General features: G+C 39.3%; 2 protein-coding genes across 7 annotated transcripts; one reads left to right on the top strand and one right to left on the bottom strand.

Annotated features, from left to right (window-relative positions):
* Window positions 1-4,143: 4,143 nt before the first annotated feature.
* On the top strand, window positions 4,144-12,483 carry LOC129762344 (palmitoyltransferase ZDHHC6-like). 2 transcript variants are annotated; one of them, XM_055760544.1, is made up of 5 exons: window positions 4,144-4,231; window positions 4,451-4,624; window positions 10,996-11,774; window positions 11,836-12,026; window positions 12,084-12,483. In XM_055760544.1, exons 2-5 carry the CDS (start codon window positions 4,561-4,563, stop codon window positions 12,310-12,312), a joined length of 1,263 nt encoding a protein of 420 aa, XP_055616519.1. In that variant the 5' UTR covers window positions 4,144-4,231; window positions 4,451-4,560; the 3' UTR covers window positions 12,313-12,483. The 2 variants fall into 2 exon arrangements, with proteins under 2 accessions (XP_055616519.1, XP_055616518.1); XM_055760543.1 differs by having other exon boundaries at window positions 4,167-4,395.
* LOC129762345 (protein CutA homolog) lies at window positions 12,344-13,282 on the bottom strand. Of its 5 annotated transcripts, none has more exons than XM_055760545.1 (3): window positions 13,070-13,282; window positions 12,959-12,997; window positions 12,344-12,906 (listed from the first exon to the last, which is right to left on the bottom strand). In XM_055760545.1, the coding sequence occupies exons 1-3, from the start codon at window positions 13,219-13,221 to the stop codon at window positions 12,501-12,503; spliced, it is 597 nt and encodes a 198-aa protein (XP_055616520.1). In that variant the 5' UTR covers window positions 13,222-13,282; the 3' UTR covers window positions 12,344-12,500. The 5 variants fall into 5 exon arrangements, with proteins under 5 accessions (XP_055616520.1, XP_055616523.1, XP_055616521.1 ...); XM_055760548.1 differs by having other exon boundaries at window positions 12,959-13,019; window positions 13,070-13,276; XM_055760546.1 differs by having other exon boundaries at window positions 12,344-12,888; window positions 13,070-13,272.
* Window positions 13,283-16,976: the final 3,694 nt, after the last annotated feature.

Raw genomic sequence — 16,976 nt, 5'->3', positions numbered from 1 at the left:
CGTTGCTCGTCGATAAGTTGCCCGTTATTGACAGCTCTGTTCGGGAAAGCACACAAATGGACAGAACAAATGTATGGGAAAATGGAGACGCTTATAGTTTTCATAAATTTTAACCATTTACACACCATGGGATTGTAATGTATAGCATATCAAACAAATCTTAAGGGAAAAATACATGAAAATTATTCGTCAGCCGTTCGAATGAATTTTCGAACTTTTCGTTTGATTCTACCCGTATTTGGTATCTTGCTATCTTCATTGATAGTTTTTTCAGCAAAAATCAATTTCGTTCTCCTTATACATCCCGGTTGTAATGGCAGCTTGCCAAGTCAGGCCAGAACTTTACCGGACCTTTGTGTGATCGAATAAATGATTAGATCCTGTTCTGACGACACTCCCCCTTGTAAACTTCTCCAATCATTATTGCCCCAGTGATGAAAACCTTTTTCTTCTCTCCACAACTACAGATCACTTGCCAAATTATCAACTTACGAGCGAATTTATCTGCGTAAGTGGTGGCCTGTCGTTATCGAATCGTCCGGCAGTTTTTACTGTTTGATCATTCTCTGCATCGTCATGTTCCGGGGGAGATGTGAAAATTTAACCAGCAACCATTTGATCAATTAGCTAGTCTGCGGAAAATGTCTCAAGCAAACCCGAATTTACCTCAACCAACTTCTTCGGGTTCAAAGACCGATGCCAGTAGTGACAAGAAGCAACCGGTTTGGCAGCTCTACACCAGCCGTGTAGACCCTTTGTAGTGCCCATTTCAAGAAGGTCTATTCAATATCGAATCGAAACATGGATTTTTCTGCCTCTATCGGTTCATCCACCGTTATTTTATCGTCCATCTCAAACCAGGTTCAGACGGTGCGAGTAAGCATACGAGTCGGTCTAGACAGTTACTGCAGTGCAGCTACTCACACCGTGTGAACACATCATGCCAGTTAGTGTCATGTGTGATCCGGCGTGCAAGCTACTTCAAAGTTTTTTGAATTTACTCGCACTCGCATCCCTCAAAAACCGTCAAAAACAGAATTTAGCGTTCGAATCAGGGATGCCAAAAGTAAATAAATGTCTCTATTTTTAAGATATTCGAAAATATGCGAAGATATTTATAGACTTGAAAATTATTGTAAAAACAAATAAAACTCTTGTAGTTCCTGAACGAAATCATAGTTATTTCGTTTTGCACGCTGGCGGGGCACGTTTTCTTTTTGAGATAGTTTTCTTGAGAATCTCTAATATCATTATCGGGTACAATGTTTATTCAAAATTCACTCACAACTTGCAAAAAAAAGTATTTTTCTACGGAACAGAATACATATTCGATTTAAAAAAAGTACATTTTCATTCATTATTTTAATTTTTGATGTGTATTTATTCTACCTGAAAATCTACTATCATTTTCATTTCACAAATTGGTACACGAAGCTGTTGGCAAGGCGAAATAAATAAAATTAAAAAAAAATCTTTTAGACTGCCATTTGTAGCACCAAATACTTCCGGAATTATCTTAGCTATGGATGCTTTCAAGATTCTAAAAAATATCGACAACAATCTGAACGATATTCCAGAAGAAAGGCCATTTCTAGAAGAAGGCAGAAGAAAGGCCAGTGAAAATGTCATTTCTAATTTCACTGTTTTGCAGGTACAGCATCCCTCATGAGTGTATCTTGGCGTTGTATTTGAGGAACAATTAAATCCAACTTGTTCCCACTTGTTCAGGTGTTATTCTATTCTGTGTTTCGCTATAAAATTGTGTAATGATACATTCAACTGAAAACCTAAGATGAAAACTGCCAATAAAGAAGTCGATTTCGGATCAATCATCTGACAAATTCGGACCTGATTGCTGTTTCTGACTATTTGATGGACATTTGAAAAATCGTCTGGCATCCCTGGTAAACCCGTGCCGTAGTATTTAATTTCTCGCCAGCAGCTCACCTTGTGTGAACGGACAAGGCGAGTCAACCAATTGTCAAGCGAGTCCACCGGGTCAGTAGTTGCTCATTGACAAGTCAGCTACTAGCAACGTATAAATGGGCCTTCAGGCACCGACTGTGTAAACCAAGATGTGTGGAATAAAGGTGTGACCGTATCGTCAATAAGTGCGCGAGGGGAAACGGTATAAATATACAGAGGACTGTGGAAAGGGGTTTGACTGCAAATAGAGATGTCTAAATTTTTCGTTTATTCAATTGTCGATTAATCGTGGGGTCATTTTTAAATATGTATTCGATTCATTCGAATAATTGTTTCTCAGTATTCGATTAACCGAGCGAATATTAATTTCTTGTAATCAAAAAGAACAGACATATTTGTAATAAAAAAGTATGATGTCATAATTTTAAAAGTTACACTAAATATTATTTTGAAATAAACATGGTGCAGAATAATTGTTTTTGAATGAAATGGTATTTTAGTATATTGGTGAATTTACCATTTCATGATTTTTTGAGGACGATTGAAAAAAAAAAGTACACAATGAGAATAATGCACAATATTATTATTGTACCAACATAAATTTTTTTCTGTTCAAAATTACCTGTTCTTTGAATGTTGAATGAAATAGCTGATTTGTTTGAATATTTCTGCTTGGTTCTTATAGCTACTAGTTCAAAAGAGGTACATTTATAGAATCATTGACCACTAGTATGGTATATTTTCCTCGGTACGCTGAATTTGAATACTATTATTTTAGAACGGGAGTTGAGACCACCTTCTTTAAGTCCGCATTTTACTCCTGCAGACCCTGAATTCTTCTTCCCAGTCTCTTCCACCAACAGGGAATCATTTTTATGGTTTAACCGTAAATGATTTAGCATATCCGAAGAATTTCGACGAAACACCATGACGGTTAACACTCCTATACTCGCGCATAGGTCTGAGAGACCAAGAAATCAATAATTCGTTCATTTCTCAGAAAACATCAACACTACGACATTGCGATTCTCTCTAGCTTCGTCATTCGTTGTTCATCATCGTTTAGCGTATCGTATAAGTTGGTACGAAGGGGACGTATATCACTTTTTCACCACCTTCGGTCTGAGACACCAACGCGCGTACAGGAGTAACTTTTTTGGACAAGTGACTTTTTTTCCTATTTTAGAATATTGTTCAATGAAATGTATAAATTAATGTGAGTGGCGTGGAATATTTATTAAATATAATGCATTATATCATTTTCGGACTATTCTTATTTGATTTTAGTCCTTTTGTCACCGGATTGAATGGATTCATATATTATTCGCCGATATACTCGTCGTTAGATTCATACGTGCAAAAGTAAAGTACAAATGTTTGACATTCGTATAGTTGTTCACTAAATATAATGGTCACGCATATACACACTTGTGCAATAAATGCACTTGCGGAAGAATTGTAAACTGTAAATTATAAATTAATCGGTGGCTTATGGTTATTTTTACAGTTACAGCTTCGGGTTTTTTCTATAATATATGAGCTGAACAATATCGACGATAAAACAAGTCGCAGGGAGTTCCTAGATATCCTTTTATATCATCTTTTTATGCCCCATCAAAAACAGGCATTAAGTTTTTGTTAACCAAGAACACAGAAACAAAGAATATTAGATATAGGAAAACTTGAAATTCCAGAAACCTTACAATCGAATAATTAACCGACGGCTCTAACTGCAAAACGCGGGAAAAATGCCTCCATCACCGATTGGCTGAAAGGCCTTTCTCTCAAGTCGCGCTACCGTATTGTATCTATCGTGGTGTAAACCAGAACTTGAAGGACTTACTAAGTGTTTTCTCTGGCGTTTTCGCTGGCTTTGGCAAACTCAACTTTTGCAATTTTTGCTCTCTATTACATTCATCAGCATATCCTGGTTGGAAATTTGAGGAATAGGGAAATTTCCCGCGCCACAATATTTCTAGCCCACTTGTGACATTACAATATTGCTGAGCGGTCACGGTACAGAAAATATATACATTCTATTAATGTTTGCAAAGATTTGGTAGCTTTCATGTGCGCAGCTTCTCAGTCGCGAATTTTATTCTACCTATTTTACAGCTAATATCGATAAGGTCGACATTAGGCCACGTACGTAGCGTTGTTTATGACCGACCCCTAGTACATGCCAAAATGACGGCCGAAAATATGATTGTATTGTTTGTTATGTTTACAACACTTTGGTGCTCTGTCCGTTCTGTCCCTGTCTACACACAATTCTGCTTTCATTGCGTGACTGGTGTCACAGCAGGTAAGCTTAAGAGGGGGCATCAATTCAGATACACCTGCCACACATTGTTGGGACGGCGGCCGCTGTTAGCTAGAAGCAATTTGTTGCTTCACAGTTAGCGCAAGAAAGTGACTCACAGTGCTTGCTGGTATTTTTTTGTCTATCTTGAATTCCGAGTACTCCTGGTGAGTATTCGAAGGACGATTGTAAAAACATTTGTAAGGATTGTTTCGTTTGCAGGTACTTTTTTCACTTTGCCCTGATTTACCGTGCGTGATTCATGTACTTATATGCACTGACTGCAGCCGAGTGAACGCAGAAGGAACGCAAACGTGTGTTTGTTGTGCATCATGACGAGCGGAACATCAGCGGTATTTTGGAGGTTCTTTCACTGGGGACCCATAACCGCTATCAGTAAGTATACATTGGGAATGATTGTAATTCACTTCAATATTGTGTAAAATGTAGAAGTTTCGGGTTAATATAAAATTGCATATTTAGATGAAATTTTGAATATTGTTAGCGTTGTCGATTATACATGTCGCAATCATATTCCACCCAAACGGTATAATAATGATTGCACAGTTATTATTTCAACGCGATTCCGACTCCTTTCTGGCCTTCCCACGCTCGATTTGAGAAGTGAACGATGGAGAAATAATTTGAGCCTGATGAATGCATGCGAATCGTTATAATTGTTCAGCCCAATAAGCTGCCATCAGCACCACCAAACTGCTGGTCGCTGTAATTCCCCCAGAAGGTATTTGATATTACTTGATGAGTTGAGCTTTGAGGGGCTAGTTCCGCATGACCGATGGTAATTAGTCCGTTGATTAAATTTTGAATAACACCACCTGGAAAGCGAGGGCAATCTCACATTAAGGGAGTGGTTATAATACGGTACAATTTTAACTATGAATTCTGCGTTCAATAAAAAAAATGCTTAAATTATTGCCATAGAGTATATTACCTACAACATTGGATGTATTGACTGAAAAGAAACGTGTATAGATTAGTTCACACATAACAGAATAAATTTCAGAAGATGTTCGGTGACAAATCGGTACCTTTTCGTCACTTTTCTCTACTTCCTGGGCATGTCATTTACATCCTTCGTTATTCTCTGGCTCTCTCTTAGTTAACCCTTTTCAGTAGCCCAGGACAAGACTGTGGATCATGTGCTTGGAAACGAAATCCAGTAGAGTTGCATGAAACTGAATTCGAATCAACAGCGGTTTTAAGTGGTTTGGATTTCGTTTTTATTTGGCTTTAAGCGCTTGCTACATTCTTTGGATTGCTGCTTCCCTTCCAGTCTCGATATTTTCTTTATTTTCCCTAAAGTACTATGGGACCAGCTCAGGTTTCCCAAACCACGCCGCGAAGCTACGCAATTGGTAGAATGTAAACAACACACTAGGAATAGAAACTATGCAAAAATTAGCTAGATTTTGTTATGTCGAAAATCAATTAAAGGTATTCAATGCTTGAAACATTTAGAATCCGGAATCACTGTTCATTTTCAAGAAGCGATCGAAGTAGGCCTGTGTAGTTTCTCTGAAGCAAATTGTTTGGAAAATCTGTAAATTTCAGCGGTAAAATTTTTACGTTGATCCTTTTTATTTTGAAAAATTTGTGGTCATTCCTCGACGATCTTTGATTTTTCGCCAAAGTAAATTATTTCAAAAGTTTTGCTGCGTAAGTTTCCGGAGTATCTCGATACATAAAGAGAGTCCGGACAAACTACGCGTTAAGGGGATATTCTAGTGTAGAGACACGAGTTTCGGACTTTTTTGCGAGCTCCGTAAAAATAAAATAAAGAATATTTTGATTATTTGTTTATCTATCTTGATTATTTGTTTATGTCTATTTTGATTATTTGTTTATCTATCTTTCAACAAACAAACACAAATTGAACGGAGAAAAAAATATTCATAACTAGAATAGTGAAAAGCTGATGAAGTGAGAGGGTTAAAAAAAGTTGTGACATGACGTACACGATTCCAGCCTTTCTTGTTATCTGAAACAAAAAAAAATCGGACAAAATTTGAATCAGTAAAGATGCCGCTATCGCATGAACCTCGGACAAGTCGAAAACATCTTTTTTGACGAAATGGCGGCCGTTTTAAAAACAAAATGCGGTTCAAAACGTTTTTTCTTACATTTCTTGATTTTCTAAAAATAGTAAATTTAAAAAAATATCTTTTTTTCTTGAGGTTCATGCGATAGGGAGATGCCTGCAGTATAACTTGATTTTCCGTGTACGCCAGTTTTGAAAAAAAAAAGCTAGTTTCAAGAAAAACGCGTTTGAAATTCATTGTTATGGCCGTAGCAGGTTAGATACCGCATCACTAAAATGACTCTAACTCGGTAAATAATAGGATTTTCGATAAGTTCTTTCTAGGGTATATTACTGAATGCCTAAACTACAGAAATATGAAGGAAAAAAATGGATTTTTTTTTCAAATTTCCAGACTAGAATACTGCCTTGAAGCACCGACTTATAATGTGGCCAAAAAGATTGTTGACCATTATGTTTTTGATAGGGAGTATCCCATTTGCACTCCTTCTCGAGATTCGGAGAGAGAAAGGCGTAGTCTCCGATGCGAGTCTGAGTGTTGAAGAATTGTAAAAAGCATCGGGTTGTTTTAAAAACTCGCCAATTGGTGAGTTTGTGAAGATTCTGGATGACAACTGCATTCAGCATCTTTGGAAGACAACCAAAAGGTTTAAAAGCCCTCAAACTCTTTTCGGGTGACTTTCACAGGCTGTGTTCTCCCAAACTATGTTAAGGTAAAGAGTGTTTTTTTTCTGTGCGTCTGTTTGTTTCCTGTGCGCTTGTTTGTATGAGGGTGACACTATGTTGCACCAGAATCTTCAATAATGGATGAATCATCAAAAAGAAAACTCTCTTCGCCAAACGTGCACCGTAAGAAAGCTAAAATGACCTTCAAAAGGTTGTCCATATTCCAAGGGTAATGGTAAAGAAACGAATTTGAAGGCTCCTCAGCTTATTCCTTGTTGCAGTAAGGATTTTACTGGGTAATGACCCAGAAAAGAGAGAAATAAAGATGCTGCTCCGTGATCTTCTCGTTGGAAATTTACGTTCGAGCAAGAATTGATACCTTTTTTGGACATTGTGGACTTCCTATTAAACACGTACAATATTGTACCTGCTTTGCTTCCATCTCTGAAATCTTATCTTAAGCAATTGACTGTTTCATGACCCCTCCTTGCATCAATCATATCATTCGATGGATAATTCACCTAATATAGTGGAAGATATGATCACTGTGCTACAATGATACTGCCGTAGTCCAGTGCCTAAACTAGACTCGTTCAAATTTTTACTTCAAAATTATGACTGTGATATTTTCGACCTTTCTGAAACATGGCTTTCTTTTGACACAGAACTCAAAAAGTGCTACTCTTTCTAAAAAATTCCTCTCCCAGCTCTATCGGACGTTGAAATTGTCGCGTGTCAAATAACTGCAAAGAATGCAGAACTTTGCATAGCTTCAGTATACGTTCCTCCAAATACTAACATTAGCCGTAGTCAACTTTGGAATCTAGTCTCGATTTTCTCGTCCCCATTTCTAATTCTGGGTAACATGAACGAGCGATCCTTATGATGACGCTAGAGCGGCTATTTTTTACGATTGTTGTGACAATTTCAACTTGACTATGTTGAACACTGATGGAGCGACACGAACTCAAAAACCTTCGGCTCGAGAAAGTCGATTCGACCTTTCTTTTTGTTCAAGTTCGCTATCATTAGATTGTTAGTAGAATATCATCAATGATTCCCATGGTAGCGATCACTTGCCAATCAATGTGTTAATCTAGTGTAGCCCGCAATCCACTGAACCATCTCGAGTTCCATTTGACTTACCAAGGAACATCGACTGGCAAAAATTTGCATCGACGGTAACAATCGGTGTCGAATCAATGGATATACTTCCACCATTGGCAGAATATCGATTATTCGTCGATTTGATGTATAAAAGCTCACTGGAAGCACAAAAAAGAAAAGTTCCAAATGCTTCGTTTAAAAGAAAACCAGTCACTCCTGGTTGGGACGATGAATGCACAAAATTTTATTTGAAAAAATCTGGCGCTTTCAAAGCTTTTCGTAGACATGGAACATCCACACATTTCGAGGAATATTCGAAGCTTGAATTACAACTGAAACAATTAGTTAAAGCAAAAAAAAAAACACGATTACGGGCGCAATATCATTGAAGGGCTTGCTCGTGAAACCTCAATACGCACCTTGTGAAGGTAGCTCGTAACATGCGTAGCCGCACATCTACCAACGAGAGTGAAGAATACTCCAACCGATGGATATTCGATTTCGCGCAAAAAGGTCTGTCTAAACTCAGTTCCAGTCCAACATATTCTTCGAGTGGTGGACCTCTGGACAGACCACAATGCTGGAATTCTCTATGACTCTTGTTTCATCGAACAAATCTTCACCCAGAAGCGATATAATTAAATTCATTCTTCTGAAAAATATAACCGATATCGGAAAGAGACCCTTGCTAGACTTGTTCAAATCCCTACTAGAAAACAACATTGTTCCGCCTGAATGGAGACAGGTCAAAGAAATGACAATTCAAAAGCCTGACTGCCAGCGTCTGACCATAACTCATACCATCCGATTGCTATGCTTTCGTGCATTAGAAAATTGCTGAAGAAAATGTTCCTTCGAAGACTCGATCAATGGGTCCAAACAAATAATTTGCTATCAAGTAAACAATTTGGGGTTCGCAAGTACAATGAAACAGATGATTGTCTAGCGCTGCTTTCCACAGATGTTCAACTAGCCTTTGCGCGCAAGGAGCAACTCGTTTCAGTATTACTGGACTTTAAGGGACCTTTTGATAGAAATAGAAATTAGGTCAGACAACTAGAAATTATGTCAGACAACTCGCATAGATGTGGACTTCCTGGAATTTTACATAACTTCTTGTACAATTTGTTGTCAGAAAAGAAAATGAACTTGGCATATACAGGTTTTAGGGATCGATAAACGTTTCTATGGTTGTTCGACGCTCCTCCCCCTCTCTACCATACAAATGAAACACAAAATTTTGCATAACTCGAGAACCATACTCCTACTCCTCCCCTCCTCGCTAAGTGGAGAGCTGCCATACAAATGAAAAAAATAACTCATGAACTAATCAAGCAAACGGAAACAAATTTGGCATAAGGAGAAATTAGGGGGCAATAATTGTTTATATGGTGGTTTGACAACCCTTCCTCCTCTCTAAAGGCAAGGGGCTGCCATACAAATGAAACACAAACTTCTACATAACTCGAGAACTAATCAAACAAATGGAGCCAAATTTGGGATGTGAGGGTTCTTGGATACGAGAAATGTTTCTTTGATGGTATGATCCCCCTCCCTCTTCTGGAATGGAGAGGGGGACCCGTAAAAATAATACACATATTTCAACCAAGCATATTCCAACCAAACATGACAATTGAAAGTTTTCGGAAAATTCTGAAGGAAAATGGGAAAATTCGGGAAATTCAATTCGCATATGTTCTACAATTACATAATGACAAGCGTTGTTTGTCCATTTGATGTTTGCGCTAACGAAATTGATCTTTGTTCGAAGCTTATACGATTGTGTCTAATATATGAATAATAAATGAACTGAAGAAAAAAAGTTGTGCAGGGTGGAAGCTGAGAGAAGAAATTTGATTTTGGACACCCACATTAAAAATAAAGCGTTGTCAGGTACTAAAATCGCGAAATCGTTGAAATTGGCTGAATCGAACGTTTCCGTGAAAGGACAACTGATGTACGGTTGGATCAGAGGACGTGTCGTAGTGGAACTTATGATCGGAAGCTGACAATTCTAACCAAAGTACCATCCAGAGAATCCTTATACGAGAAGGTTATCGTGAGAAGGACGCTGAAGCAAAATCTGGTGGCCAAAATACGCGCTCGAAGGTTGTACAACAAGGTTTTAACGAAGTACGAAGGATGCATGTTGATGGATGAAGAAACGTACGTGAAGATTATTTCTGGATAGCTCTCAGGTCTGAAATTCTATAAGCCCACTGTCAGAGGAGATGTCCTCAGCAAATTTAAGTTCGTTTTCGCTGATAAATTTGTCAAGAAGTTCTTGATTTGGCAAGGGATTTGGAAAGAAAACCAAGGTTCTCGTCACAAACAAGACAATGGACTCCAAATGTATAGGTAAGAGTACCTGCAGAAACGTCTCCTTTCGTTTATTAAGGCTCACAAAAGTCAGGTGGAGTTTTGGCCAGTTTTGTCAAGCTGCCAATACAGTCGAGGGGTGCTTCGTTGGGTGCCGTAACAATAGGGTCGATTACATTGAAAAAGACCTCAATCCTCCCAATTGACCCCAATTCTACCCAATCAAAAAATATTCGGCAATTGTCATGCAGAAATTGAAGAAGGGTGCCAATGTCACTCGGGATGCTAGAGACATGGAGAGATAGTTGAATAAAATGGCCGCTGAGGTTGGCCAACAGAAAGTCCAAACTTCGATTGAGGGTATCCGAAGAAAAGTACGGAAGTTCATCAAAATTGCAAAGGAATCTTGTTTTGGGTTTTTTTAAGAATAATAAATTATCTGCATTTGATAGAAAAAAAACATTTTTTTGTACCTTTAACCAATCTTGAGATACAACTGGTTTTGTGATTCCGGATTCTAAATGTTTCAAGCCTTAAAACTGTGGCAATACATTCGCACTCAGCCTTCAATTGATGCATACTCATTTACCGCCCCTCTGTTCCCTTCCGCCCCCAGGCATTATAAAATCGATCACGTTCATGACACTGTACATGAACGCAATGTGGTGGCCCCCGCATCAATCCGTGGGAGGTTTCATCAATCAGAGCATCTTCCTGCTACTTTCCGCCAGTACGGGGTTCAACTTTGTGATGGCATCATTGGTGGGACCCAAGTTCCTGCCGCTCCGATGGCACCCGAAGAACCCGAGCGACGAACAGCGGCTCCAGTATTGTTACAGCTGTGAGGGGTTCAAAGCACCCCGCTCGCATCACTGCCGCAAGTGTGATCGGTGTGTGATCAAGATGGACCATCACTGCCCGTGGATTAACCACTGCGTTGGATGGGCGAACCATGCGTACTTTACGTGTTTTCTAGCGTTCGCGGTGGCCGGTTGTACCCACGCGACCTTCATTCTATCCGGGTCTTTGTACGCCGGGCTATACCGGGATTGGTACGTATACTATGGGCAGTACTCGAAGGCGACCGTCCTACTGGGACTGTGGAGTCTGATATTTGGTGTGTTCAACGTTGGTCTCGCGATCGGAGTTATAATTGCGGTTGGGATGCTGTTGTTCTTCCAAGTTCGGGCCATTCTGAACAATCGCACTGGAATCGAGGATTGGATCGTGGAGAAGGCTAGACATAGACGGGAAGGCACAGACGAGAGCTTCCGTTATCCTTACGATCTGGGCAAGTGGAAAAATGTACAACAGGTGGCCAGCTGGACGTGTTCGTCCATTGGCAATGGAGTCGAGTGGGCTGTTGCCGAGGGATGTGATCAGTTCACATTAACGGTAAATAGAAAAGGTCGTGTTGATGTGGTGTAGATGAATAACCGTTCCAATTTATCGATAGCAAGAGCAGATTCTTCAGAAAACTGAAAAACGCGCCAGGACCCGAACATATACTATCAGTAAGCCCGTATCTGGAAGCTGGATGCCTCTGTGGACCCAAGGGTACAAGGTTTGTCTTAGTCCGCCTCTGACCGACGAACCGCGCATCAAATTGTTTGTTGGTGATGTGGTCCGAGTGACACGCTGGAAGAAGTTAGTTCAGCCGCAGTTTCTTTTTTACAATTTATGATAACATTTTAATTCTTGTAGACATTGGCTCTTCGGAGAGAAAGTAAACCTGGAGACACATGAAGGCAAAAACGGTGGTAAAAAAGTCGGAAAAACGCAAAAGGAGAAAAAGGTTGAGCACATGGAGCACTCCCACAAACCACGGCGGATACGGGGCTGGTTCCCGCGGCAGTGCGCTGTCGAATTGGTTGAAGATGGAGATGATGCCGAACAACATCAACATTTCAATGACAGGAAAAAGAATAAATAAATTCAACACAACAGTCTTAGAGCAAAACTACTTTTCCAAGCTTCGATGCTAATTTAATGTGGTAGTCAACAGAAAACGATTGATAAGTATTTTTCCCCCAGAATAACAAAAGCTACAATTTACAATTTTTAACTGTTTTTTTTTAAATAAATAATAAACAAGCAACATTCATGTGCCTTGTTTCGTGTTCATTGTTTCTCGGGAACCGTTTTGCTCAACCAATCCAGGTAGGGTGGGTTGCCGTTCTCGATCGTCACCGAGATAACCTCGGCCACACTGTACGGGTGGTTCTCTCGGACAAATTTGGACAGTTCGTCAACGCGGGTGGTGCGCGTTTTGATCATCAGCAAGTATTCCTGATCCTCCTGGATTTTGCCCTCCCATTCGTAGATTGAAGTCAGTCCCGGTATAACATTTACGCAGGCGGCCAGTTTGCGTTCCACTATTTTTCGGGCCAGCTGCTTGGCGGAGTTTTCGTTCGGGGTTGTCACGTACGCAATTGAATGCGTGCCCGACTGGTACTGCTGGGGTGCCTCGGTTGACATTGCTTTGAGTGGTGATGGCAAGAAATTGGTTCTAAGTGGTAAGAGAAAGCTACAAATTAACGCTCTGGAATAGCTTCCGGGCGTGCGTGCAAGGAACATACTTTCCGCCGGCACTATGGCACTGTTGTGTTTTCAAAGAACTAGAATAGAGTATATTTTCCACTGCAAAAAAATCTTAACAGCCCAAAGTCCACCTTATTTTATGCACTCACCTCTCCTCAGTGGCGATAGAATCATTGATAGCACTAGCTGCTAGCGTAGATAGTAAAATGTAAATAATAACAAGCGATAACATCGATAGCAGCCGGCTTTTTGTTTTTGAATATCCTCTCTTTGTGTCTAAAGGGCGTAACGCAAAAATCATTTGACGTCTACTGGTTATAGGGAGGTCATGTGTTTTGACGTAGAACTACGTTCCTCATTTCTATAGTGGTGTGTAAATTCAAAGTTTTGAAAACGAAAGCGTTAACCCATTTATACGGTACTAGTAGCTGACTTGACAGTGAACAGCTACTGAGCCGGTGAACTCACTTGACAATTGGTTGACTCGCTTTGTCCGTTCACACAGTGTGAGCTGCTGGCGCGAATCTAGATTCTGCAGTACGGGTTTACCAGGGATGCCAGGTGATTTTACAAATGTCCATCAAATAGTCAGAAACAGCAATCAGGTCCGAAATTGACAGATGATTGAAATCGACTTCTCTATTGGCAGTTTTCGTCTCAGGTTTTTCAGTCGCATTTATCATCATACAATTTTATCGCGAAATACACGTTAACTGTGTATACAAATATTTTGTGCTGAATTTCTTCGAACTGAAGGTACTATCCGAAAAAAGCAGAAAGGCAAAAGGATTTGGGCAATATTGAAGAAATTATACGATGATGATCCCCGAGAGTACAGAGCAGTGCTGAGAATAACACCTGAACAAGTGGAAACACTGTTGGATTTAAATGTTCCCAACGCCAAGATACACTCATGAGGGATGCTATACCTGCAAGAGTGAAATTATCAATGACATTGATGTGCCTTTCTTCTGGAATATCGTTCAGATTATTGTCGATATTTTTTAGAAACTCGAAAGCATTCATAGCTAAGATAATTCAGAAAGTATGTGATGCTATAAATGGCAGTCTAAAGGATTTTATATAAATTTTATTTATTTCGCCTTGGCAGCAGCTTCGTGTACCAATTTGTGAAATGAAAACGGTAGTAGATTTACAGGTGGAATAGATACGCGTCAAGAATTACAATATTGAATGAGAATGGATTTTTCGAATCGAATATGTAGAATACAATACTTTTTTCGCAAGTGGTGAGTGAATTTTGAATGAAAATTTTATCTGATAATGATTTTATATTATAGATTTTCAAGAAAACTATCTCAGAAAGAAATCGTGCCACGCTAGCGTGCAAAACAAAATAACAATTTCGTTTAGAAACTATGTGGGGTTTATTTGTTTTTCTAATAGTTTTCACGTCTGTTCATATCTTCACATATTTTTAAATATCTTAAAAATGAAGACATTTCATCACATTTGGCATCCCTGATTCGAACGCTAAATGCTGTTTTAGACGTTTTGAGGGATGCGAGTCCGAGTAAAATCAAAAAACTTTGAAGTAGCTCTCACGCCGGATCACACATGACACTAACTGGCATGATACGTTCACACGGTGTGAGTAGCTGCACTGCAGTAACTGACTAGACTGACTCGTATGCTTACTTGCACCGTATGAACTAGGCTTAACGCCGGAGAACAAGATTTTGAGCGTTAATAGCGTAATAAAATGTCTACGCGTATACTTGTTACTATTTGATCCATAAACTTGTTTCAATAGCCTTAAATTACTTTCAAAACAGGCTATTGAAATAACCAATGTTGCGGCGAAGCTAAGCAATATATTCTTTGTTCACATTTATTGAAATAAACTTCAAACCTCGAGGTAAGTTTAATGAAATGCACTATATAACAATACCATTTAGAATAAACATTGAATTAGCTACTAACCCTTTGCGGTCGGAATTAATTTCCCTTGAAAGAGATCCACTTTTTTTTCCACTCTAATATTATTTTGTTTATAGCGAGTACCGTTACCTATTGATCACAAAAACTTCGTATATATTCGAGAAAAAGTTCACTTGACATTAAAATTCGTTTAGAAAAAATGTACACTATTACATCGTTGAATAAAGTATTTAGTATGATTCCTTGCTGTGGTGGCTGAGAGCAGACAAACGACCACAAAGGGTTAAACTGTTCAAAAGTAAGTTATGAATTTAAGTTTCCTCCGATATAATTGTGAAGACATTTGAAGACACAAAAACATTTTTACCAAATATTTTTGGTAATGCAAACATTAGTAGAATGTACAATTTTTTTGGACATTTTGTCAACTGTCCCACATCCCTACCAGAGGTTAGCAAATTTTACTTGATAACATTAGTGGAACATGGAAATCCATTACTTTCATTCTTGTATCGAGTGTGTATATACTACATGGACTGAAAAGTCTTGGGATTCTTAATGAAAACAATCGTTTTTAGGCAAAGCTGTATTTATTCCTCAACATAGTAGTCTCACTCAGAAGTGTGGTAATAGATCCCCGTTTCACCCATTGTCACAAAACGTCGAAAGAAGTCCACTCGATTACGCTTCAACAACGCCAAACCGGCTGTTGAATCATCAACGCGCCGCTGTTTGTGAAATTTTTCCCATAAAAAAAAACAATGTTTGATCAAAATACGATAATACTCTTTTTTCATTTTCTATACGAATGCTCAGGTAGTGACACTTAAACAACTGTAGTTTGTTAACAAATAAATGGAATGTCATGAAAGCAGAAGTAAGCAGAAGCAGAAGGTGATAAGGTATATCAGCTTTTCAAAACAGAACATTGTCAGTAGTAATCCTCCACTGACCACTTTGACCCCAAACAACAAAATTCGAAATATGCGAATTAATCGCTGAAATAGAACAAAATATCTGTTCACCTCTCCTAAAATATGTGAACATTCATCCGAACTGTTGATTTGTCACAAATATCAGGTCAAATAAACTAAATTTAACTAGAAATACCCTAAATTCAAAACGCACAAAACTACGGCCGAATGGCTACCGAGAGAGCGTTTTTTGTTTTTATTTATTTCTTGACATGCGAAAGCTCCACTGTAATACAGGGTGATTCAAAAGTCATGAAATTCTTCAAACATAATATTAGGCTGTCAAATAAGTCCTGCGGTATTTTTTTTTAAATTTTCATTTGTTCATAAAATTAGTTACAATCATCTGTTTTAAGTCAAATATGCGCCGTTTTGTTCGATAACTTGTTCCCAACGAGATGCCAACTTCATAATACCCCTGTTATAGAAGCTCGCTTCCTTATTGGCAAAAAACTCGGATAGCCAATCTTCACAGGCCTCTTTTGTGGCTAACTTCTGACTACCTAGCTCGTTCGCCATGGACAAAAACAGGTGGTAGTCACTTGGTGCAAGGTCCGGACTATACGGCGGATGCAAAAGAACCTCCCATCCGAGCTCCCGGAGCTTCTGGCGCGTCACCAAAGAAGTGTGTGGCCTGGCGTTGATGGAAGACAATGCGGCCTCTGTTTATCAAAGATGGCCTCTTCTTCATGAGTGATACCTTCAAGCGGTCCAGTTGTTGGCAGTACAGGTCCGAATTGAGCGTTTGGCCATATGGAAGCAGCTCATAATAGATTATTCCTTGACAATCCCACCAAACACACAGCAGAACCTTCCTGGCTGTTAATGAGGGCTTGGGCACCGTCTGAGCCGCTTCAGCGGGCTTCGACCACGTCAGTTTGCGCTTCACGTTGTCGTAAGTGACCCACTTTTCATCGCCAGTCACCATCCGCTTCAGAAACGGGTCGATTTTGTTGCGATTCAGCAGCGATTCACATGCGTCGATACGGTCAAAGATGTTTTTTTGCGTCAACGTGTGTGGCACCCATACATCGAGCTTCTTTGTGAATCCAAGCTTCTTCAAATGGTTCATAACGGTTTGATGACTTATCCCCAGCTCTTGGCCGATGCTACGGCTGCTACTATGCCGGTCTTTCTCGGCTAATTCAGCGATTTTGTCGCAATTTTCGACGACAGGCCT

This window comes from Toxorhynchites rutilus, chromosome 1, assembly GCF_029784135.1.
Source record: "Toxorhynchites rutilus septentrionalis strain SRP chromosome 1, ASM2978413v1, whole genome shotgun sequence".
NCBI lineage: Eukaryota > Metazoa > Arthropoda > Insecta > Diptera > Culicidae > Toxorhynchites > Toxorhynchites rutilus.
This window is presented reverse-complemented; position numbering and strand designations above follow the sequence as displayed.